The 25726-nt window shown below is 36.4% G+C and overlaps 2 protein-coding genes across 4 annotated transcripts in view; one reads left to right on the top strand and one right to left on the bottom strand.

The window, feature by feature from the left end:
- Positions 1-2802: 2802 nt before the first annotated feature.
- Positions 2803-14677, top strand: SNN (stannin). 2 transcript variants are annotated; one of them, XR_014895601.1, is made up of 5 exons: positions 2803-3246; positions 4676-5611; positions 8698-8980; positions 11192-11329; positions 12836-14677. XR_014895601.1 is itself a non-coding variant. In XM_085303092.1 (2 exons), the coding sequence occupies exon 2, from the start codon at positions 4751-4753 to the stop codon at positions 5012-5014; it is 264 nt and encodes an 87-aa protein (XP_085159218.1). In that variant the 5' UTR covers positions 2803-3246; positions 4676-4750; the 3' UTR covers positions 5015-7567. The 2 variants fall into 2 exon arrangements, 1 of the variants encoding a protein (XP_085159218.1); XM_085303092.1 differs by lacking the exons at positions 8698-8980; positions 11192-11329; positions 12836-14677 and having other exon boundaries at positions 4676-7567.
- The window catches only part of TXNDC11 (thioredoxin domain containing 11), a 30570-nt gene continuing 12344 nt past the window's right edge, over positions 7501-25726 (bottom strand). For both annotated transcript variants that reach the window (XM_085303074.1, XM_085303080.1), the window contains 7 exons: positions 24412-24524; positions 23847-24047; positions 19088-19877; positions 17247-17392; positions 15987-16096; positions 14823-14903; positions 7501-8220 (listed from right to left, as the gene is read on the bottom strand). In XM_085303074.1, coding sequence (XP_085159200.1) covers positions 7593-8220; positions 14823-14903; positions 15987-16096; positions 17247-17392; positions 19088-19877; positions 23847-24047; positions 24412-24524 — 2069 coding nt within the window. In that variant the 3' untranslated portion in view covers positions 7501-7592. The remainder of the gene's footprint in view (positions 8221-14822; positions 14904-15986; positions 16097-17246; positions 17393-19087; positions 19878-23846; positions 24048-24411; positions 24525-25726) is intronic.

Raw genomic sequence — 25726 nt, 5'->3', positions numbered from 1 at the left:
GCAGCCTCGGCGCTGCCTGCGGGGCTCCTGCGCCCGCAGCCGTGGTGGGAGGTCGCGGCTGTGGCAGGCGGGGCCGGGCGGCGCGCGCGGGAGCTGCGTAGCCCGGGTTAGACAAAGCCGGGGGCGGGAGCCCCCTTCGGGGAGCCCCCCGGCGTGGGCGTGGGCGTAGGAAGCGCTTGCCAGCAAACTTAACGTTGCCGTTGCAGCAAATTTCCTAATATATTAGGAATTAAGCTATGACACAGGACGAACACGTCCATCGCGTGTTATCTGTGGTAACTGAGCTTCGGAAGCGACCGCGCCAGCTCACCCGGACGGGCTTTTCTTCCGAGGCAGGCACGGGCACAGCTCTGACACGCATTGAGTGCGATGGCCACTTGCTCTGGCAGCTGCTTCTGTTGAAGCAAGCATGGCCTTAACGCTAGAAACCTGCTTCTGGTTCCATGTAAATTGGGCTGTTTGGCTTAGCATAAACCTCCTTCGCTTGCGCTACTGCAAGTGTCCGTGTGCTCTTGAAATGCTCTGGATGCATCTGGAAAACTCACCAGGGCACAGCTCTGGCCTCTCTCCATCTTGCAGTCTTCTGTAAAATACTGGCTTGTGTAGTTTAACTTGGTGTAATGCTTTAAAAATGATTCTAAGTGTAAGGTACTGCTGCACCTTGCGTTGGAGCTAATTGCTGTTCTGTTCAGCGCTACTCGTCATCACGTTTGGTTCTAATGTTTCTAAGTATTGCTCCACTGCTAAGTTGTTTGAATTCTCATTTCTCTTGGAAGGCTGTCCTGGACAGCAAGGCCTGTCCATAACCAGTCAGTCATAGAAAAGCCTCTTTTAGCCTTCTTCCCTTCTCCTTTATTCCCTCTCATAAGTATGGTAAAGGGGGAGGAGGAAGAGGAAATTTGCCCTGAAAGGAGCTGCTGAGCTGCAGAATCCTGTTTCTGGGATAAACTAGCCAAGTCTCAGTTTGTGTCATGAAGAGGTATCCTTAAACAACAGTTAATTAAGAAGGGTGGTGATCTTGCTATTTTTGGAAGTAGTGAAGCCTTTGTACTAAATAGGTACAGTGAAGCTTGAGCACTCTGTATAGTAAAGACTTCTAACAGGTAATGCTGGGTAATATGGGTGCTGTAATTTCCTTATCACTAGTGTGCCAGTTGCAAAATTACACTTCTGATCTTCTCTGAGGTTTTTTTTTCTTGTCTGCCATTGGCAACTAGGATGCTCTTGTGATAAGTTTGCAGCATGCCTCAAAAGTAATCTTACTTGCGGATTTTGCACAGTTGGTAGCATGTGTTGCTTATTTTGTCTGTTAAGGATCTTAACATGGAAGCTGTTAACTAAGCAATAGCTTGACTTTTGTTGTGGGCTTCCCCTGCCCCTTTTCCCAAAGTGAGAAGCCACATCAGTAGTTTTATTCTCATGTATTCTTTTCTTGGCCCCATTCAACTTTCTTTAGCTGAAAATACTGCAAAAGGAATGATATCTCTTATATGTTAATAAGATATCTCTTAATGTTAATAAGACACTTTCTAACATTTGCATTTTAAATGTCCTGCTGGAGAATTTTAGTAGGCTTGGGTGAACTGTACTGGATTTGCTTTTGAAGCTTCTTCCTATAGCCTTGATTCTTAATTTAGCAATAATTCTTCAGAAATATGCCTAGAAGTATTAACCATAATTAACTTAGCAGCATGTAACTCTCAGAAAAAAAGAAAAAAGGGGGGGGGCTGATTTAGAAAGTATCAAAACAGCCTTCAATAGAATTTGTTTCTAGTAGTGTCCTACAATTTATAACTGGCTTCCTGTTTGTCTTTTCCTTAGAGTTTCTGAATTGGCTAATAAAACTAGGGAAAAGTTCTGAGTGGAAATGGTGCCCAGCCAAGGAGGGGTGGAGGGGGTGGAAAAAAAGCTTCCTCTAGAAGAGTGACTTGTGTAGCTGAGGTTTTCATTGTCTGATTGCTGTAAGAACTGAGAATAGGCTGTAAGCAGTTACCCACCATTGAATCTGACTAATCTGATATTTAGCAAGTCTTGCTAATGTTGCCTAGCTGTTAGCTTTGCTGGAAAGTGGGGTGGCAAGGGAAATGATGCTAGAGATGCCACCAAATATAAATGAATGGAGTTGTAAATTCAATGGAATTGCTCTCTTAACGTCTTACGAAGTCGTGAGTGAAGTCAGTGCTGCTCCTGGTATGTTTATGAGCTTTTCCAGTGCAGATATGCTTAAGAATATTCTTAAGCATGGTAAGAATAAACCAGTCTGTCAGATGAATTCAAGGAGATCTACAGAACACAGTATTTYTACAGTGTAGAAATGGACTTGGAAGACAGCGTAGTTTTGTTTTGAATCAATTACTGGTGGAAAGAGGGGTGAATTTGGAGTTACAYGTCTAGAAAACATAACAAAGAAATGAAAGGCCTTTTTGGTAGCTCTTAATGGTGTAGTTAAAACATGCAAATGTACCACACCTAATTATACAGAATTATAGCTAAAATTTTTCTGCAGCTTTAGGTGTACAGTGATCAAAAGGCTGAAAATAGCAAACAAAGCTGCACCTGAAGCTGATAAAATAACACTCACTGCTACTATCCCACTTACTACCATGCACCACTAACTAGGTGCTTTTACTGTAAAGCTGTGCAGATCCTTAATATCTGACTTCTGTATAGGTGTCAGACTGCTTAGTATCTGACTTCTATATAGGATGCTGATGTCAAACTATTTGAGTGGGAATAAGAGGATATGCCTGCACAAAGAGTAATTTCTATACCTTTATATCATAGAAAAGTGTGAGCTGAGGGAACTGTTTTGAGATATTGAACTTTAATTTTATCCCTGTTTTCTTTTCCTAGAAGGTGAATGTCTATGGACACGTCTTTCCAAACACATGTAGACTCTCTCATGCATAACTCTGACCATTAAGTATGGTGTGGTACAAAGATGTGAGGAGCTTTTCAGGTGGGAGCTGGAAAGGGCTGCTTCATGCAACCTGATTATCCTGGCAGAATTCAAGTGAGATTGCACTCAGTTTTTGTGTCTAGAGAAATGGAATTACTTGGAGAATACATCCAAAGGGAGTTGCGCCCTTCTCTCAGATCTGATCTGACCTGGATCCTTTGATTCTTTTAATCAAAACAGAAAGCAGTCAACTTCAAACAAGCTATGGACCTACAGATCAGGCCAAGAAAGAGAGAGGTCTTTAAGTAGCTGTGTACACTGAAGATTTGGACTGTTGTTTAATAAGGGTAAATCAATCTTGTACATCCTAATTCTCATAACTGAAAAAGAAAAAAAACTCACTTCAGATACAAGAGAGCCTGGCCCAGCAAGAAATAACTTTCTGATGTAAATGGAGTGAGGATTCTTGTATAATGTCCTGCTCAAGGACAAGTCCTGCAATTTTCTGTTGTGTTTACTGCTAACATCTCAGTCTGCTCAAAAGAGCTTTTCTAGTTAGTTGGTTAAATACAAATGATTCATTAGACTACAATTACTTTAAACAGTATTATTTGACTTTGCCACAGTTGTGCTGTCATTGTATTCTTAAATAAGGCAGTGTTTGCTGAGAAGTTTACTGAAAGGTGTTGGCAGTTAGAGAGAGGTAACACTGGTTAGGGTGTGATAAGGTTTAATATCAGGACTTGTTCGAAAGGTGGGAGTACAGGTTAAATTGCCTCACAACTTCATGTAAGCAGTAGCAGTGCTATTAAGGAGTAATGGCCATTTAAAACATCGTTGTCCAAGAAACTATAAATAAAAATAAARTACTATGTGCTTCTTTGCACAGGGACATAAATTAATACGTACCTTTCATAACTCTTTGGAACTGCTTCTGTGTTTGCTTTGTCCAGAAAAAGAACATTCACAAACTGTGGGATRTAAGGTTTCTTGTTTTATCTGGACTCTTGAATATCCCAAAAGAAACAAGAATGGCAAGAGCCCAATATGTAACTTATAAGAGAAAGTCTTGTCTTAAGGCAGAATTCTGCCCTCTTGCAGAGGAGCTTTAGTTGTCCCTCAAACTTAAAACACAGTCTTACAGACTAATACATCTAGGTCTGTATTTTCCAGGATCATCTGGGACCATGGTGGTTTGCACTCCTGTTAATTAGGTAGCTGAATTGCTACCTTCTCATAGCTTTGAGAGCTCATGCATGATCAAGTAGTTCTATTACATAGACTTAAAACTCTCCACCTTAGACTTTGATTGTTGACAGAAAATTACCTCCTGTGCAAATCTGGGGATGTCCTTGGTGTGTACAGTCAGCTGGTCAGACTATGCTTAGTRACTTCTTCTATGACAGTAGAGCTTTGCTTAGCTTGAGTTGTGGCTGTAGTTCCATTACAGACTTTTTGCTGTGTATCACAGAACTACATTAGCCTGTGTATCTTACCATCTCCTAGTAAAAATGGTTACCTCCTAACTAGTTGATTGTGTGCTGCCTTGATGAGCAAGTCAAGCATGTAAGATTTAAAGGGTAGAACTTGTATATTCAAAGGCTAGGTGAATAACTAGATTAAAACAAAATGAGCAAGAAGTGTGTGAGCATCAGAAGCTTGAAGTACTAAATGAAAAGAGGGCTGCGTCCTTATGAAGGTATCAACCACAAATGTTAACATTGCTGAATATGGTAAAACTGTGTAGCTTCATTGAGTGTGTTTCTCCCCCTGCAGGAGCCAGAAGATGAAGCAAGACTGAGAAAGAGGACAGCAGAATCTTAAGAGGTCTGATGATCTGAGACAGTGACCATGTCTATTACAGATCACAGCCCCACCACTGGAGTGGTGACTGTTATTGTTATTCTGATTGCTATTGCGGCTCTTGGTGCCTTGATACTGGGCTGCTGGTGTTACCTGCGCCTGCAGAGGATCAGCCAGTCTGAAGATGARGAGAGCATTGTGGGAGAAGGAGAAACCAAAGAGCCCTTTCTTCTGGTGCAGTACTCTGCTAAAGGACCTTGTGTGGAGAGAAAAGCTAAGCTAACTACAAATGGTGCAGAAGTGCATAGCTAACTTGGAGCAACACATGTATATAGACTATGTTTATGATGGGTGTAACCAGCAGATGAATCTCCTATACTGTGAAGAACTTCATCACATATACACTGCTCATCAGAAGACACCTTGATGAGGCTTAAATAAGCTTTGTTTGCAACTGCATGCACTGAGAAGTTGCACTTTGCATCAACTGTATATCCTGTTGCATCTATAACAAGAGCTGACTCACCTGTCATGAAGTCCATTGCCGGCAATGGACACAGGGATATATTGGTGTGAAGAGACTAACAGCGTTTTTCTTACTTGAATGTTTAGCTGAGCCCATTTTGATGGAACTACTACTGTAATGTGAACTACTTTACAACTGTGAACTGTAAATAGGCTGCCGGGAGCTTTTGTTTTTTTGTTACACAGCATATGGGACTAGTATGATGCAACTGTACACAACACAAGGGGATTCCAGAGCCGCAACTCTGGATGGGATTCTGGATCATCAGAACCGAATCTGCAGTTAAAGCTTGCTTCTGCTATTAATTTTTGAATGCACAGCCATAAAGCCAGAACTCTTGCTGACTTCTAACACTTTATTGGACTAATTTCTTTGAAAAGCAGGTATAACCTGTCAGAGACATCTTGAGGAAGGAAGCATTAGGGGCTACAATAAAGAAAATGATTTCCTTTAGTTGCAGCTGGATAGGTCAAGCTTTCTGGCTACTAGAACTGTGAGTTCTCCAATCATGTAGCTACTGCAAGGAAACTGCCATTTTCATGGATTCCAACCCAGGAACTAATGATGGATACTTAACCCTCAGGGACTGTCCAGAAGGTTCCAGCAGTTTAAATGGCAGTAGAGCAGGCTTTTTCCCTTCTGTATGTCTGCATGTTAAAACTGCAGAAGTGGTTACTTACTAAAAGTGGTATAAAAACAACTACTATGAGGTTTTCCTAAGCCCTGTTTGTGTACCTAGTAGTTAGGGCGTATGTAAACATGGTAACAGCCTGTTGTTTTTAAAACAAACAAACTACTTTAGTGTGAAGACAAACTCTCAACTGTATGATACAATTAATGCATCTTGTAGGTAACTCTTTTAGTTTAACTATATTACTACAAGATAAGTTTAGAAGTCTTTCCTGAGAAAACTGATGCTGATACTGGGAAAGGGACGTCTCTGAGCAGTTGGTGGGGGGGAAGAGACTTGGGAAGTACTTTCAAATAAGGATGCATTTTATTTCTTGCTCTGAGACTAAACTATGGAAACTCTACAAAGCTGTGTTAATTAAGGAGTTCTAGACCCTAAATATTTGCTTGGGAGGAAAGAGGAGAGGGACAACACTGAGGCGCCAAAGGCAACTTATGCGATCCAGAACCCTTGGGGTAGGCAGGTCTGCTTTAGGGCTTGGCTAGCTCAGCACTGGCCCCTGAACTGTCTTCTACTATGACATTCATTTAGCTGCTTTGTACCTGATGCAAAGTTTCAAACACTTTACTGCTTAGGAAACATTTACCATAGGCTCTTTTTCTTCTCAGATAAGTTACAAATAATGCTCAAATTGAACTTCCTAAACTCTGCAGGAAACATTAGATTACTGCTTTCTGTACATAKAGAATAACTAAGCAACCTCCTAGTGAACTTACTTACCTGAGAACTACGTAACTTTGTAAGGAGGAGAATCATGGCCTACCTGGTAGTCTTGTCCCGTTTCTCTGAAGTAAAATGTTAACGTGCATTCTTAGTGCTATATTTGTCTTTTTCTAATTGGAGACTAATTTAAAGCAAAACTAATAGTGGCATTAAGCAAAAAGCTCCCAGAGTTGCCTCTCTGAGTACAGTATGAGTACAGTTGATGTGGCTGTCCTTGCCCTGTCACGTGCTTATGTAAAGATGCAGTTCTCATGTGACTTGCCTGTATGCCCAGGCCCCAGCCACATAGAATACTGCATTCTAGAACTCCTAAAACCAAGGAGAAAAGGAGTAATTCAGGGAGATACTTTCTTTAGTTTTGTTGCAGTAGAGAACAGTTCACACATGGCTCTTGAAGACTTCAAGACAGGTATAAATGGTATACAAAAGTGATACAAAGTACTGAAATTCTGCAGTAGTTGTAGCAAGATGATTTTGTCCATTCAAGTTTACTAATTACACAGATGAAACATCTCCATTTTATTTCTGCAAACAAAATGCAGACTGTAGAGGGCAAATTTGGTAAATTACCAGAAAAATATAAATCAGAGGTCCTAAACTAACATCTCCTCCAGCAGCTGTAAGAGAGAGCCAGTGAAAAATGACTGGCCCTTAATCAGAGGTGCTTCACAGTGCTGCCCCCTTAAAAAAAARRRGGGGGGGGGAAGCATCTTTAGGTAAAATGGGTAGGTGTTTGCAAGTTAGTGCAATAGTAAAGTGCAGGGTGTGTTTTCCATACTCCTCCTCCATTTAGATGCGAGTATTTAGTAAGTTGTTCAACTTATACAAAAATATTTCATTTGATTTTTTTTTTCTAGATCATTTAGGAGAGAAGTCTTTATTTACAATGAATTTCAATAAAATTTGCATAAATACCTTCCCAATACCTTGTTATTTGACTTTGTTAGCAATCATCCTGTCCTGTTTTCACTACTGTGCTCTGTCTCTATAGTATCAATATTATTAAWTTTTTTTTCCACTAATGTTGTGGCAGCTGTTGAAACAGATGCATCGTTGTCATCAAAAGGTGTTTGCTCTGATTGAACAGGTTCTTTAGTTTCATCTTTTAGCTGTAGTYTTCCTTCCTTTGATGCTACCAAGATTCTCAGCAAAGTATTCTCCTTCAGGAGGTTTTCTGATGCATCAGCTAATTCTTGAAGCTTTTCAGCCATTGCTAGTAATTCTTGATTCTTTTGGTCATATGTGGACTGTAACTGCTCACTGTGGAGCTGCAGGGTYTTGTGCTGCTTTTCCAGCATATGTTTTTGCTGCTGCAGTCTTTGTTCCTCTCTCCTAGCTTCAGAAAGCTGTTCTTCAAGCTTGTCATGAGCCTGATGTAGGGCACTGATTTCTGATCTTAACTTCTGAATTTCTCTCTCTAAGTGGGAGATACGTCCTTGCTGTAACACTGTCTCTTTATGCAGGCATTCTTTGGTACAGAGGTCTGATGAAGAGAGGCTTGAGTAATGTAAAATAAACTTAAGGAGATTAGGAAGGTTAACTGGAAAGTCTTCAGGGAACTTCACACTCTGCTCCTTCCTAGAAAGAYGCATCAAGTTAATACTGCAGCTTTCAGAATTGTAAACAGTGATAATTTTACCTAAGTATCTGCTATCCAACTCAAACTTAGCATCTTATTTTTATACAGAATGGCTATCATAGGAGGTAACAAACTTAAAACTTACTTACTTATATAATGAATATACGGTGCACAGACTACTGTCTCCTTAGGAAACCTACCTGTATCCCAGCTTGTTTAGGTGCTGTAAGCATCTCTCTGATCTGGGTTAATGGTGGGTTTTTTGTCTACTAAGATTTTTTTTTCTATCAAATTAAGAAACAGATTCTATTCTTAACCTATAGTTGGAAAGCTTTTTAATTTTTTTTTTTTAATGACTAAACATGAAAGCCTACATGGGAACATCACTGTTGGCCAGGGTGATCAGAATGTATTGGTACGGGCAAATGTTAACTGTTGAAGGAAAATTTTTTAAGTGTTCTTAACTTTTCTTTCAGATTTCTTAACAATATAGGTAAGGTGAAGTCCAGCTGTGTAAAACTGGGAAACAATTATTTTGAAGCTATACTGCAAGTTATCCCAGAATAAGTAGCTTAATGTGCTCCACCATTAGAAAAGTATTGAAGGTAGTAGAAGAGGAGTTTGCCTTTAAAACAGTTAAGTGACTTTACTTGGAAGCAAGCACCTCTTCCTGTGCAAAACCAGCCTTTCTACTCGTTCTTCCTGCTGCTTTGTCTTTATGCTCCTGAGCTCATCGAGGAAGCAAACCAGTCAAATCAGGTGCGTGTTGTTGGTTTGCATCTGGCTGGCTCCCTGTGTGGTTGTAAATTACTTACAGATGAATTACACAAGTCAAGAAAACCCCCAAAGGATATTCTAAAGCAAGACAGACAGGTATAACATTTAAGGGCTCAAAGTGTGCTGCTGCTGCTTCTATAGAGTAATTACCATGGATAACACTCATGTCCCTACATTTGTGAAACTGTTTCCAAATTGCTTACACTGTGCAGCTGAAACACAGAAATTTTTCTGACCTATCAGATATAATTTCCTTAAAAATGYTGTATGTGAATTTATTAACATATATAATAATCACATTATATTTACTTCAATTATTGAGAACTACTTACTGTACTTCAGGAAGAAATCACATTTTATCAATAATTCAAGAACCTGGGTCAGATGGGGCATGATTATTTTTCTTCCCTTGTAGACTTCTAGTAATCAACTGTAATATCTGTAGTTACCATAAGCAGCTTCTCAACTGACACTCATTTTAGCATCAATAATTTTTGATATTGACTGCTTATATAATGGTAGTATTTTACTATATCATCATCCATTGTTTATTGACTTAAAGCATTTCTGAGCATCCTGTGCTTAAGTGCTATTTAAAACAAAAAGCAAAACCAAACAAAAGAATTAAGAGTATGAGATGGGGAGAACAGTGTAAGTACAACAGAGTCAATTTGCAAAAATTGTCTCATAAGGCATATGAATAAGGAGTTCACCTGGACTGTACAGGAAGCTTTAATATAAAGCACCTTTATATCCAAAATTAATGTATGACTACTCTAGCAGAGATACTAATACTACATAAACTATCAAAAACTAATTTTGTTGATTACCCAGATGCAGCAAAATATAAAATAGACTGGACAGAAAGAGCAAGAGAGGAACAGTGACTAGAGATAAGATACCTTTGTGAAACCAAATAGTGGATTACAAAAACAATGTTACCAAAGAGTCAGCTGCTCCAGAGAGGGGACTAGAGCTGCTTATTAAAACAGACCAAAGCAAAATGAGTATCTGAAAAGAAAAAGAAATGGAAAACACAGGTCTATGTAGCAATTGGGAAGATGGCAAGTATCAGAGGAAGCTTCATTTCCATGAATTGTTTAATGCCCTAAAACCTATTTCAGCTATGCCTTAAAATAATTTAGAAAAACGTTTAAAATATAATACACCCGATTTGTAAGAGCCACACAGTCATTTATTCATGACACTCATGCTGTCACCTACAGCGCATGAGCAACAGCTGACCCAAAGTCAGACGTGCTGGGGAATCACAGGAGGATGTCCACCCTGTGCCGTTAACCATAAAACAAAATCCYTCAAGCTGGAACTGGCCCAAGCTGTTATGGGGGTCTTGGTATTGAAGACTGTAGCTCTTGGTAAGCAAAGAGTGTAAGTCACACTGACTTTATGTATCCAGGGGCTCATCCTGGAACTGTGCTCCAGCCAAGCTGTGCTCAGCTAACCCAGGGAATGGTTTTCAGGGAGGGAACAGAGAAAGGACAGGAACTGAGCTGGAAGAATGGGTAGAGGGAACCTGATCTGTGAGGCTGATTTGCAGGGATTATTGCACACTGGAGGAGGGGGAAGAAAGATGAATAGTTGCAAGAGAGAGTGACTCAGAACTGATATAAATCAAATTATTTCTGTACACACTTTAAAACATGAATTTAGGATTCTAAAACTTAAGACACAGGTTTAAACATTGTGTGTTGTTGGACAGCACTGTTAAGTACCAATACCTCAAATTACACCTTTGCAGATGATGGAAAGTTCTCCAAGGAGAAGGGTGGAAATCACCTTTGTCTTTATAATATTAAATGAACATGCTATCTGTAACACTGCTTGTTTTAATTTCCTCTCTATAAGCTGTAAAACAGCTTAAGATTGAGTTAATTAAGGAAGAACAAACATACTGGCTCTGGTGCCTGGCACACACTGACTGCATGGTTAGCATCGGGAGCCAAGAGACTCCTGAACTCAAATATTGATTAAAAAAAAAAACAATCTGTTGAGCATTTATAAATTCAATTTTAATGGCTTTAACTTGGTCAAGTGTGGATGAATTTTCATGAGTACAGTAAGAAGCTCCTGTTCATCATACAAAGTAGGAATTGCAAAACTACAAGGTATACTATAGTATCTTCTAGAACAATTGTTCAAAGATTTTACCATTTGATTTCTTTTTCTCCACAGAAACAACTAAACAATTTTGGYTGAAGTTTTCCCAAAATGTATTCAGCCTGAGATGGATACTGGGGCTGTAACGCTGCAGCTTATATAAAGAAAATTTGACAGTTTTAAGCTTTAAGAAAGGTCCTCTAATGAGAAGTGGTAAGCTACCTTTTTAATAGATGATGTTAACAGCAGTGCTAATGAATTTCAGTCTCACTATGGAATATTTGTGACCACTAGAAATCCAAAACAAACTAAATCCAAACAGACTAAATTCTTCAACATAACCTCTGCTGACATATAAGGGCAGTTTTTAGTTTCATGCTATTCCTTTAAGAAAGCTGCTAGAAGAAATGTTGATTATAAATTTACTCTCAACTCAAAATATGATTTTGAGGAAAAYAGAAAAAAATTCTGACTCCTGTTTGAGAAGAAAAAAAAAATCTGAAGAGCATGAAATACAAAAGAAGAGAAATAAATCCTCTTTTTTGTCTCAGGGGGTAATACTCCAGAGACTTTTTCAGCAACAAATTTAGAAAATGATGCTGCAGGAAATTTGTCAGAATAGTAATAGGAAAGAACAACATAACAGTAGTAATAGGAAGAAAWTAATCTAACCTATATATCCTGAAGTTCAGGCAATATACAAAAATATTTCACTGTGAGAAAAATAAGAACAGTATAAATCATCAACAAACAAAGTAGAGAAGATATCTTTAAGTATTTTGTGTCACGTATTTTTTAGTTTTGGACACAGAATAAGTGTTTATCACTGTTACACTTAAGTGTTGGGGAAACAATATTGTCGTATCTTTATTCTCCTGCACTACTAATCCTGTTCATAGTCAGTGACACAGAATGCCTTTTGGTAAAGTTCTTTTTTAGTCCAGAATCTTATCAGCAAACTAAATTAAAGCTATAAAACCTTCATATGTATAAAAAACATATATATAAAACCTCTTCAGCGCCTTTCTGAAAATAATCATGGCCATCAGAATTTCTAAGAGCTGAAGTTTTGGGTTGATTTTTCGTACTATGTTCTTTCAACTTACTTACTAAAACTGCTGATCAATCTTCTCTATATATTTCCACGTACTTCCACATASTTAGAAATTTAAATGTTAGTTTGCTGCTATGAAGTTAACTCTTCCATTAAGCAGAAATTTAGATTTGATTTTCCTTTTGATTTTAATTAGAGGTACTTTTTTATGCYTATCTATATGCTCACTCTGAAATGAGTAAGTGTAAATATTTTTTTCCCTGAACGTCTGGATCCTTGACTCTTTCTGAATATAGTGGAAAAAATTAAAAAATTTGGAAAGTGAGAGGCTGTTTTACAGTTTGTCAAACATCTGAAAATGTGTATCTTTACAAACCCAGAAAAATTAGGATCAGATAGTACTTAAGTACAACTTACTTATCTCTTGGGAGTTACAGAGCTCATACTACTGTATATGCATATGATCAGAGAGAGAATTTTTCTGCGTTTTGCATACAGTTTCTCTTCAACAACACACAGGTCTTGTTTTATTGCTAATCTCTTTTAGATATTTTGCTATGTAGGTGTTAAACTGCTACTAAGACTTCATTTGTTTACTGTTCTGAAGAAACGCGCAATGCTTCTGGAGTGCCAGTAAAYGCACTGTTACTTTTCTCTTTTGAAAGGTCAAAGACTGGTTACTGAGTCAGAATGAAAAACAAAACACTTCAGCAATACACATATTATTCCCGTGATGTAATTACAGAATGGTTGAGGTTGGAAGGGACCTCTGGAGATCATCTAGTCCAAGCCCCTTGCTCAAGCAGGGTCACCTAGAGCATGTTGGACAGCCCTSTTTTCTCCCCATTCCTGGACGTGACAGCTTGCTAATGTTAATAACTGAAAGCTGAAGAAAAAAAACCTATAATATTTACAAAAGCAATGCTCTAAAATTTTTTTATTATTGCCAAAAATTTAGCCGATAGCATTAAGGACACTAGTGACAGATAATGTGTATGTGCTACTTCAATAAAAATTATTGAGAACTTTGAAAAAAATGTATTTATGCTGAAGTATTCTGTGAAGTAGTGTTTTTTTCTTTAAGAAAAAAATAAGGTACTTCAATAACCATGGTGTTAGCCTACACACAAAGTTCTTACATGAAATAGCTTTGTTTTCAAGCATGGCTTCACTTCAACATTTTAGCACAGCACTTGACATATTCAATCTAAAATAAATCTTGTGTTTAAAAACACTGCAGTAGAACAGCTCAGTGTTTTGCAACAGGTTTTGCACTTTGACTCATCACAAGCAAGACAACAACCTTCCTTCAAATAAGTTTTATTTCTGATTTTCACAATGTTTTAAGTATATCTTGCTATATTTCACATTTGTGCTTCAACTACCTTTTTTCACTCCATCTCATTCTCTTTCTACTTGATCACATAGTAACATGCATAATATCCTATCTCCTTGTTTTGGCTTCGTATTTTTTTATAGATGGCAACACAGTGATGTCACCTGACAAGACTAATGACATCACAAAGCAGGGGAAAAAAAGAAAGTAATTCTATATCCCCATTTTATCAGGAAGGAAAATATCTCTTATGTACATTTATGTATATTTTATACATTCAAATTGACTTTAGTATAAAACTTCTTTCTATATAACATCATGACATAGCTGACATTAAAGGACTGTTTCCTCTATTGTGTATTCCATTTTCTTATTTACTCARCACAGGGCATGAGCTATCTCTGTAGGTAGCGCCATTTCTACACTCTATAAAATAGTTGTAGAATTAGAGATTTTGGTATAAAAAGTTAGYGTATCCTTTAGAAAGCTTATAAAGGCCAAAAGTTGGATCACTGCCCCATTAAACTAGTTCTTTGCCAATCTGCATAGAACACAGAACTCTTCCATCAGCAGAGACCCTGCTGTGCAGAACATGGGTACAGCTACACATACATACATTCCCCCCAGAAGAAGTTCAACTTCAATACAGTGAGAAAAACAATCCGAGAGAAATTCAACTTGACGAAGGAATGCTCAAAAGTCCCTCTAAACATATTACATTATACCACAGAGCTCCTTTAGCTCTCAGATTCTTTACTTATATTCTTTTAATTCTAACTCTTTTCTTAAAAAAACAATCTACATGCTCACCAAAATACTAGGGTTGTTAGACTTTATTCTTTTAAAAGAGATTAAGCTTGAGCTAGTTTACTTACTCTTGTATGTGCTTTCTTTTWAATTAAAAATGCAGTAGAAAATCCTTGCATTTTACTGCAAGAATCCATTATATTATTCTCTTGAGAKCTCTCTTGGTTTATCCAACTGGAAGATGTTACATAAGTAAGTTTCCCCTCCAGAAATCACTCATTCATTTGTCTGGACAATGTCAAAATAAGTATTCTAACAACAACCATAAGAAATTAACTAAAGAATAAAGTTAGTAATGCTGCTGTTCATMAATAAAGATTTGCAAACAATTAAATAATGACTTATTTACATACTATTACCTATCCATTTTTTTAATGTATTAAGTAATAATGCATACATGGAAATGAATTATTGTTTGGCTTTTTATTTATTAAGGTGTACAATCAGATTAAATTTTATAACTTGGCAAAATGAAAGTAAAAGATCCATAGAGAAAAGAATTACATTACCTCTGATGAGGAAAAAATAAAATGGTTGGAAGGCGGTCTGTCATAAATTCCCACGGAAGRTCATTTCGAGTAGTATCAATTCTGTCAAGAAAAAACACACTGATAAAGAGAACAAGCAGATGAACACACTGTATTTTCTTCTAAAACACCATTTTGGGGATTGGCTCATTTCTATTCATTAATTTGTTTCTCAGTGCAAATTCATGAATATTTTCCTCTAAGCAACTAGTTTTAGGAATAAATTACTTTGCTGCTTCTTCCAAGGACCGGCATATTCTTCAAAGAAAAATTTTTGCTAAAGCTCTACATASAAAAGAACTCAACACAATGAAACAACTCTTCATTTAATGTTTTTCTCTCTTTAAATTTTTCTTTGCCTTTTTAATAATAAAATACTTACAATTAAGAAAATTTCATTTGTAATCATAAAAAATCACAGTAATGTGTTAAGTTACGACAGATAACACTGCAATAAAAATAATGAAGCAAATGAGAGAAGTTCCAAATCAGGACAGAACGCGTATATATTTGGGAGTACCATTACATCTATGAGATTAAGGCAGCAATTATAAACAGGTAATAAACTCCAGATTTAGATTTTTTTTTTCCATGTATGTGGTGCTGCCCCCTGGGGTGGATTCCAGTCAGAATGAAACAAAAAGGATTAGATCAGAGCAGAGGTTGCAGATATTGATGTATTATCAAATATATGAGCAAGAATGTTAAAGCTGCATTGAAACATGAAAAATACTGGAAATACTAAACAAAAATATGTCTTAAGCACCAAATAATACACCATACACTATTTCTCAACTAATGCAATATAATAGGATATAGTTCTTTTCTACCAATTATCAGGGAGAGAGGTAAAATTGATGCTCTGCTATTATCTGTATTTTATTGATTCACTTTCTGAAACTAGGTATGAAACTGCAAGTGTAATTGCACTGAATAAAAATCTGTTTTAATTAAATTAGAAAACTACTGTAGTGAATCTGAAAACCACCAAATTTATGTAGAATAATACATGAAATAATTCATTCAAAGAAAAATGAAACAGATTACATTCACATCAAGTATTGCATATTTGCAGAGAGAAAAAAGGTAATTATTTTTTCAGTCTCAAGTATATGATTCTAGAGAGAGAACCTTNTTTTTTTTTACCTTGCCACAGTGAAATTATCTGCAGGCAAAAGCCGAGCAAGCTGAATGAAGATGTGATTAAGAGAAGCACAGAATCCACACCATTGTGCATAATAAAGCAGCAAAACATTCTAGAAGATAAAACCAGAGAAGAGTTTGATTACCTACAATAGTTAATCTGCACTAAAGAATGACTAGTCTTCACAACAACAAAATTATTTTGAATTATTTAAAATTAAAAGGAAACTATATCATAATGTTAATATACTTTATAAACTATTTACTGATGCCCACTGTCTCCTGAACCAAAACCCAAAAGCTCTCAGGGAATTCACTTTCTGGGAAGAAAWAGACAAAATGAAGAGGATTATTTAGTTCCCTTTTAATGAAAATGCACCACTAGACTTTCTTAAATGTCTCATAATTATTCTACTTGAGCAACTGCATACTTGATATAGAAAAAAATTCAATGATCAGCCCTAAAAGTGTGTTGTTCTCCTGCAACTAGCAATGCAGGCATCAGGGGTGCTAGAAACCAAATCCTGCATGTGTCCAAGTTCACTGAATCATCACAGCAGCCAATGGATACTGGTCCTGACTCTATTATATCTTTAAGGAATCAGTAATTTAATCACCTTTCAGTATGACATTGTATATAAAAGAATTTTATGACATGCAATAATAAAACTTTTAACCCTGAGATTTTTTTGTTTTTGTATGGTTTCAAATATTACAAATATTCAAATATTCAAATATTACAAATATTTATTTTAAAAAGAAATTGTAGTATATAAAAAACAAAATAAAACAAAAAAGTTGTGGCATGTTTATTTTCTTTGAGTTTTGGGCCCAGAAACTAGAACGTTCTTCAATACTAATCTCAAGCCCTATGTATTTACAATGTGTTCCTGCCATCCTGGAAAAGAGGAAAGGGGTGAGGGGAGGAAGCAAATGATACTTCTTCATTACTTTTCCTTTTTTATATCTGTATTTCTAACACATAGCAAAAATGAAAATGACCAAACTGAGCTGTGGCAAAGATTTGCCAGGAAATCAGCTGCACTGACTCCTGGATGGTTCTACTACCACCTTTTACAGATTCACTTAAGATCACACTATTTGAATTGCATTTATAGACAAATATTCTTGAATTGTTACAAAGTAACATATATTTTTGTTTTACAAATAAGAACAAGCACATCAATGTAAAAAAGAATGAAATTCATTCCTCCAAAGTGCAAAGAATGATTTGCAAGGAAGATTGTCAGTAATGATTTGTACCTTTTCATTCAAAAACACAATATCATGGAAGGTATTAGTAGTCACTTCAGTGATTATGCGTTGTGCATGAAAATGGACCGAAGAGTCATCAACTAGATGCCTTTTCAAGGGACTGTAGAGAATGCTGAAATTTTTTATGAAGTTCTCTGAAATGAAATGATACATTACAAAGTTATTTAAGTTTCACAACAACAGATTCCATTTTGGATTTCAGAAGAATTTGAGAGAAAACAGAACAAATTCAAATCTGGTTTCAAATCATAAATTAATTTCTGACCATTTCCTATCAACTCGTAAGTAACCACCACTTCTGTGGAAACAATACGAAATTTCAATTGCCTGCTGCAATCTTCTCTTCACTTGCCTTACTACTTTTTTGCTTCTAYTACTATTCTGTAATTACTGCAATAATAATTCCTTCGCATCCTAATCTAAACACATACCTGGTAAGTCATAAATAGGATCTTCACCCTGTCTTTGACTTTCCACATTGCATTCAAACATTTGCTCCTTATCTTGAAGGCTCTAATAAATTCCACACTTATTTACTTATTTGCATTTATTCTTTAAGTACTTTCCTTGTAATTTTCTTTTGCTTTAGACCTTCAAAGACAGCACTATTCCCATGACAACATGACTGGCCATCTTTAGTTCATCAGTGACCACATTCCTCTCCATTCAACTTTCTCTTTAATATTAAAATATTTGACAATATTTGACCAGCAGTAAAAATTTAGAACAAACCCCAAACCCTCATCTACCTTCACCTACACTGCTTTGAGCCAGAACCACATTCTCTAAATTGATAGAAGATATGGACTATATCATTCATTTCAATTTACATTCAAAACAGTACTATTCTATGTATTAAAAAATAAAAAGATCCAACAATCAGGACAAATGAAATAATTAAAAAAACATGCTGAAAACAATTATTTCTTCAAATAAAACTTCTTATCCTAGTGTTCTCAGTCCAAAAACTAGGCCCAAATAAAATTGGTACCTTTGTACATAGGTACCAGATTATCAAGTTTATCTCTGGAAATGCAAATAGCATACATTTAATTTTATATTCAACATTCAGCATTTATAAATTCACACATCAGATCAAATTAAAAGTTTTGTACTTTCTAGATACCTGATTTTGAATATTTATGCTTGACTAAGTATTATGTAACTAAAAGGTGGGAGCTAGGTAAAAAACATTAATATTCCTGAATTTTTAGGCAACAGTCTGTAAAGACCAGAATCTGTTAAATATATTACACAAAGATATTTCATTTTAAAATCTCTAGTAAAATTGTCAAAAGTTAGAGGCTAAAAAAAAGACAAACACACATCCCCCTCACAGTGACTCCCTGACAAAAGATGTGGAAGCAAAAAGTTTCCAGAAGTTCAGACTATTGGGAAGACAGCATTGCTTTCTGAGAGTTACTCAGCAGAGAAACCCCATCATGCTCAGGAAATCCTGTGAACTAAAAATAGTTTGAGACAGAAAGTACTTGGAGTAAAAAGCGGAAGGAAACACTATATACGTTCACTCTGGTCTTATTTTTTCCTAAGTATCTGCTTATGAACACTGATTTTTTTTGTTTTTTATCTGAAGTATTTTTCTGAGGAGGTGGGATAGAGAGGATACAGAACTGGATGGGAAAGTTGATCAGAACGTGACTATTTTTCCTCATGTTTTGCATACTTTCGTACTTACAGTTTTGAGGGACAATGCAAATATAATTAATGCTCTAATACAGTCATTTTATGAAGGGTATATATTTTCCATTTACAAACTTACTCTCAGACTTAAATTTTCTTATTTCAAGCATTTCTAGTAGATACCATACCCAAAGTAGATCCAAGAAGTGATTGATTCTGATCCAGGACATAGTGCACTTCTTCTTTCAGGTCAACAATGGCAGCAAATTCCTTAAGATGAGTAGATCTTGATGCTCCTAATCTCTCTGCGTATATCCAAAAAAGATTTGAATCCACTAGATAAAGATTCAAGGTTTTGTTGGTCCTGCAGCTCAGACCAGTAATGTTAGCGCCATTATCATTAAGGTCAGAAATAAAACAATTCCTATCCTCAATATGAGGAATAGAATTTTGGGCATCATCCTTATCTTTCTTCCCATGGGAAGAAAATGCTACTTTAGGGGTCTGAAAGATGGTCTTCTCAGAACTAATAAAACTTAAAAAATGCCTATTTACTGTCCTGCAACATGCAGTGTAATAGCTAAAGGGACTATAGAAACTTAAGAAATTGCTGCATTCTATGGTATTTGATATAACTTGAAAAAAGGTATGCTCCTGGAGGTAGAAAGAGTCCAAAGCTGCTTCTATCTCTAAGAAGTTGCAATGTGGCACATTGACTTTATTTGGTTTGACACCAAGTGTCTGGTTAATGCAAAGCTCACAGACATTGTGAGTTCTAGATATTGAATGCCACTGAGGAAGCACCACTGTGTTACAGCACGGGTACTTTGTTACTGAAAATGTTTCCGACAATTCTGTATGTGTATCTGGTACACGGGAATCAAAAGCTGGTGAATCAGCCTCTCCTAAGTGTTGAAGGACTGGTTCAGCTGCCTGGCTTTTATTACAGTTGTGGTATTCCAAGGCCACTTTGGTAATCTACAGGGAGGAGGAGAGAAGGAGTAGGAAGAAGAAGAAAATGAAATAAAAAGATTAATTTTATGTACTTCATGCATAAATGAAATTATTTGTCACAGGCTGAACAATGTAAAAATGTGTGCAGTTTTGGATGGAATTTCAAAAACAAAGTTGACTAGTCTTGCGTAAAAAAAATCACAGGGGGCTTRGACTTGATAACAAACTTGTATTTCTAGATGTATCAATACATAAGAATTAAATATTCAGAATAACAACAATAACAAAAGCCTCAGAAATATTTTCAGTCCACTACACTGATCTCAAGGCCCTCTCTGCATCGTATATAGCACAGTTCCATAATACTACATTTTAAGGTTAAATTATACTACATGCAGCATTAATCAATAAATTCAGGTTCCTGAATTTCACTTGGAGGGGAAAATAAATAAAAACATTCCGGTCTGAAAGTGGAATGGAGGTTCTTCCTGGTGTGGATAGTCCCCCACTTCTGTGACAATCACTAACAGTGCTGAAGCACTGTTGTTACTCTCCCAGCCATGGAAATACAGCTGCAATCCTGCAGTATACTTTGGATGTAGTAACGTGGGATTTATTGAGAATTGAAAAAACTACCTGCAATTCAATGTAGATGTTTGTGTTGCACTACCATTTCAGTTGTCATAACCAAGGGAAAATGGACAATGAAAGGCACACGCATGGCCTATAAAAGGGGTTACCTTTCCAGGAGATAGGTAAGAAAGGGAAAAGAAAAAAAATCCCTTCACCTTCATCTATCACAGTAAATATAACCAAAACACAAAGCACAGTGCGCACAGTGCTTACACACACACATTCTAATAGGGACCATTATTACTGCAGTCAAAGGAATATTGAAGCATCAAGTCTAGGAGGGGGACTGTGTCACACAATCATTCAGATGAGGTCTGCAGTAACAGTTTCTGTTAATCTTTAAGAACTCATTATTAGATGGTGCTACAGGTCCTGAAAATGCTTAATTAAATATTTTTTTAAAGTACCTAAAAATAARAAATTTGACTCGCCATACTATACTCTGAAGATTTTGACTACATATAGAGAAACTTGAGACGTTATTATGAATAGAAAAAAAGATTTGCAGTATGAAACTGCATTTCGGTGAACTATTATCAGAAAAAGACATTGGCCTTTGAGAGCTTTCAACACACAATAAACGCAGCCTCCTCCYCCTGTGCGACTGCCAGGCAGGCAGGCGGTTTCAGAGCTCAGTGGAACTCACACAGGCTGCAACAAACATCCCTTCCAATGGTAAACAAGTTGCACAATACACCTCTATTAAAGTGAAGATACACAACATGAATTGAGAGATTTTGTATGTCATTTCATGTATAGATACAAAAAAATGTTCTTTTACTTAGCAGGAAAAAATCTGAAGCCAAACATCATATACGGCACTAACTGCATCTGAATTATGGTATCTGTTACTGGAGTGATTAGTCTGTGGCAAGTGTCACTGAATTAAGTTGGTGAAGAATAGGACGGTTTAGTATAAGAATAATTGCAGCTCTTTTCCAGTTTTATCTTTGCCTGCARAAGACTTCTTAGAAACAACTGAGAAAGAACAGTAAGTATACAGAGAATTTTATAAAGTTGAATTAACAATAGTTACTGTCTGCCAGTTGTATTAATCCATGCAAGAATCTGTTAGAGATATGCAGTAGTATTCCAGTTGTAAAGATGGAAAAAYCAGTAGATTATTTTATGAAAGTAGAAAGTCCAATGAATAAGGAAATTAAGATAAGAACTCTATAGTTCGAGACATTTTCATACTCTTCATTAGATYGTGCTGTTTCAAGCACTACAGGAAGGTTACAGTTTTGTTTGGGAGAAGTTTTTTCAAGAACAGGCCTCACGTATGATTATTTTCTCAGGTTTGAGAGTCTTTTGACAGACAGAATGAACCTCCCACATTTCTAAACTTCCAGAAATGAGAGAAGTATAATGACCTGTGCATCRGACCAGAAGACTGTACCACTCTATCAAAAACATTACTTCATTTCTTTCAGCTTTTCTAATATAAATGAACATAATCTTGTAGCTGGCTAGCTTTTATGGTGTCTGTTTCTAGTTTAATTAGATATGGTACCATAAATGATTTTCATCTTTTCCTCATTGCTTCAGACACTGCAGCATTAACTACGTCTCCTGATGGAGCCCACACGTTTTGGGATATAGCTGATGTCAATATAAGCCAGCATTGCCACCAAAACTTAGGCTTGCATTTTTTCCTTCACAGATGATTTTTTCACACTACCCCTAGTGCTCTGCTATCACCACTGTGATGTGCATCTGCATGGTATACAGTAAATGAGACAATGGAGTCCAGCTGAAAAATAAGACAGGGAAAAAATATTTTTCAACCAAGTTAGTTTCCCTAACTGGTTTATTTCACAGGTGCAAACTCTAGTCTTGGGCAATTCAAAAATAAGAATAATGGATGAGAAAGAGAAAATTGGAAGGATATACAGGATATAAGAATACTTTTCAGAGTAGTTTGGCTAGATTTCACGTAACAGTGTCTCATTTCCTAAAGTGGCCGTATTTCCTTGTGTAACCACATTCAGAAAGGAGTAACAAGGAGAGGAGAAYCAGAATGGGGTGGAAAAAATACTTAGGTTTTGCAATGCTCAAATATATTCTTGCTCCTTCATTTGAGCTTTGGCAGCTGAAACGGAAGTTTAAAGAAAGATCTGCTTCTGTCACACAACACTCTCTACTGAAAGAAGAGAGTTGAAAAAAAGAGCCACATCCTTGCCTTGAATCGCTGTTGACACTTGACAAAGGCATACTGCATGGGGCAAAACCTCCCCTTACGCTGATAAGGGAGTTGTAATAACTTGTCTTGAAAACGTTTTCAAACAAATGTGAATACTCAGAGCAGTGAAATAAAATGACATATCTGTCATCTTCAATATTTTTGGACACAGAGACACRCGGCCTCTTGATCGTAACAGGAATGCTACACGCAGCCAGTTTACTAATGCTTATTCCTCTACTTTGTTTGCCTTCTTTAAAACACTACAAGGCAGTAATCTTAACAGCTAGTCCACAGAGATGAGGAAAAAGCTCTCCGTGTAAATGCATGCCGACAGGCGGCAGATGGTATTTTTCTAGCTCTCCTCTCTTTAAGCAGTTAGTCAAGAATCTTTGGGACAAACCGAGGCAAGATTTGAGGGACTGCTGCAAAAGAAGAAGAAAGAATTTGAGCAATGAGCCAGACAAAGCAGAGAAATCTGAATGGGAAGTATTCTCTACCAATTTCAGAAAACAGCTCTGATTAAAAGTGAAGTGATTGTTAGCGTCAGATGTCCAAATGTAATTCTAGTACTACTAAAATCAACTTTGAATCTCGAACTGGCATTACACTGAATAAGCAGTACTACCTAGTCTTACTTGGCACAGTGAGAAACAGGTATGTCATCCTTACAGGAGCAGGTAAGGAAAGGTATAAATATGAAAGAATGTAGATTTAAAATATAGTGTATACAGATTTTTTCCCCTCTACACATTATACCAAGAATCAATTCAGGATTTATAGGATCATGTTTCTAATAAATATTCTCTCTTTTCAGAGAAAAGAAGTTCCATTTCTCAACAGAAACATCACATTTATAMAATTATGAAATATAAAACCTGTGTGCCTCAAATCATTTATCTGTGTCTCGTAACCATTCAGTGCTCTATCTTTTTCTATTAGCTATACATACACTTAGAATCCCAAGCAGGTCTAAAAAGGTAATTTCCAGTACTTCAAAATATGTATGATTCCCTATTCATACCAGAGCACATAATAYGAAAATAGATCTTGTAAATAGGTTTGAGCACAAAATTCACCTCAGTAGTACTGCACCCACCCTGTATATCGTACAATACTAGCATAATTAAGTCACAGTTCTCTAAGCTGGAAGTAAAAAAAAGAATTATCTCACTTACTTCATCTAAAAGAGGGTGAATTTCTGCTAAMGGATTGTAAGGTATAAATATGAGAAGTGCTGGTCCTTTCTTCAACTCATTGTTTAAAAGAAGGCTTTTTCCACCATGCGGTCTCAGCCAGCTTATGAGCATCTCTCGGTTTTCTAGAGCCCATTTGCAAATGTTCTCAGCCGTATAGTTCATGACGTCATTTGGATAAATCTTGAAAGGTGAAAAAGTAATTACTCGTCTTAACTTACTTAAACATACTGTTTACTAATGAATGCAGTAATCACATATAGCATGTTTTGTTAATGTAATGCCTAAAGCTCTTTATAATTCAATGACACTACTCAGTGAGCTTCAGGCTTTCCTATATCCTCCTACTTTGGGAAAGGAGGATAAAAACATGCCAATGAAAAAAGGTAGTTTTTAAACATTCTGTATTCTAGTACTTAACAGCTTTGTGAATACTATGTGGAACACTGTCACTTATTAGATTTGCTCAARGCCCACTACAACAGAGCTTCAATACTCACTATTGTCTCAAAATTACCATATTACATTACATTAACATAGTACTCACAAGAGACGTGTTCACATGTCTGTGCAAATACACACTGCCTGAATGCACCAACGAGATCTCCTCTGCAACACGTTTATCTGTGATCACTCCAAAGCGTATTGTTCCAAGGTAATCTGAAAGGACAAATTTCCATTTTTTAATACAATTACATATACTGCACTTCTTTCCTGAAAGTATCTTATAACTTACTTTTTAAATGGTTATAAAAAACTAAGTGTAACAATATAACCTCCTCCTGGTACACCTTCAAACCAATACCTGGAACCATGCTGTGCGAATGTGCAGAAACCTTACTGAAACAGCAACTGCCAATACCGCTGCTGAATGAAGAGAGGTATAAGAAGAAAGGGGACGACAGCAGACGAGGAAAGCAAATGTGTTGTTCTTCTTCACTCAGGTATAGAGAATGCTGAATGTCCAGTTTCTTAACTTGCTTATTAAATTCAGAATTTAGTATCTCAGATATATCTTGCTACATGTTACAGCATCTCGAAAACCAAGACAAGACATATATAAGAAAAAGGTACTAATATATTAAGGGACTGGTCATATTGCATATATTTACAATAAAAATTGGTATTATCTAAATACTTATTTTGATATTTCTATATTTGTAACAATATCCTGCAAGGATAGGATGCTTTTCATATTTAGATTGCCAAGAAGTATGTGCCCCACACATAAATGGGGAAATTACAAAATAAAACACAGGAGAACAGGCTTTATACTGCACACCAAGACACTAACAAAGCAAAAATCAGAAGAATGGTATCAATTTACTTCATTTGCTGATAGTAAGAAATATCCTTAAAATGTGCTAATCTTACGAGTAGAAAAATTACTTAAATTTATCTCCAGGATTTCTGACCAAAAAAAMCCAATCTGTCAGAATAAAATTAACATTTTGAAGATAATGAGGATCATAAACTTTTTGAGTAGGTTTGGGGTTTTTTGGTAGAACTTCATTAAAATAGAAAGCAGCAGCCTTTTTCTGTTTAATACAGAAGTTTTTATAAACAATGTATAGCAGGGCACTGCGACATTTGCAACTTATTCAAGAAAAWTTATTTCAAAAAACATGAGAAAAATTTGCACACAAATTCCTGGCAGCCATGAGTGTCTGCAAGTACATTCAGTGAAGTTTAAAACACATGGCTTCTGAAAAGGAAAAGAATATTAAGAATACTGCGTATTATACCACCACACTATAAAATCAGAATAAAAAGCATAGTATGCTAGGCTTTATTTTATTAGTATTTTAGCGTCATGAAACAAAGCTCAGTAATGTACAGAAAAATGACAAAGGATAGCTTCC

The sequence above is a fragment of the Rhea americana genome, unplaced genomic scaffold, assembly GCF_003343005.1.
Source record: "Rhea americana isolate MKP2758 unplaced genomic scaffold, rheAme1 scaffold_10, whole genome shotgun sequence".
NCBI classification, from domain to species: domain Eukaryota; kingdom Metazoa; phylum Chordata; class Aves; order Rheiformes; family Rheidae; genus Rhea; species Rhea americana.
The sequence above is the reverse complement of the archived record's forward strand: the minus strand, read 5'-3'. Positions and strand labels throughout refer to the sequence as shown.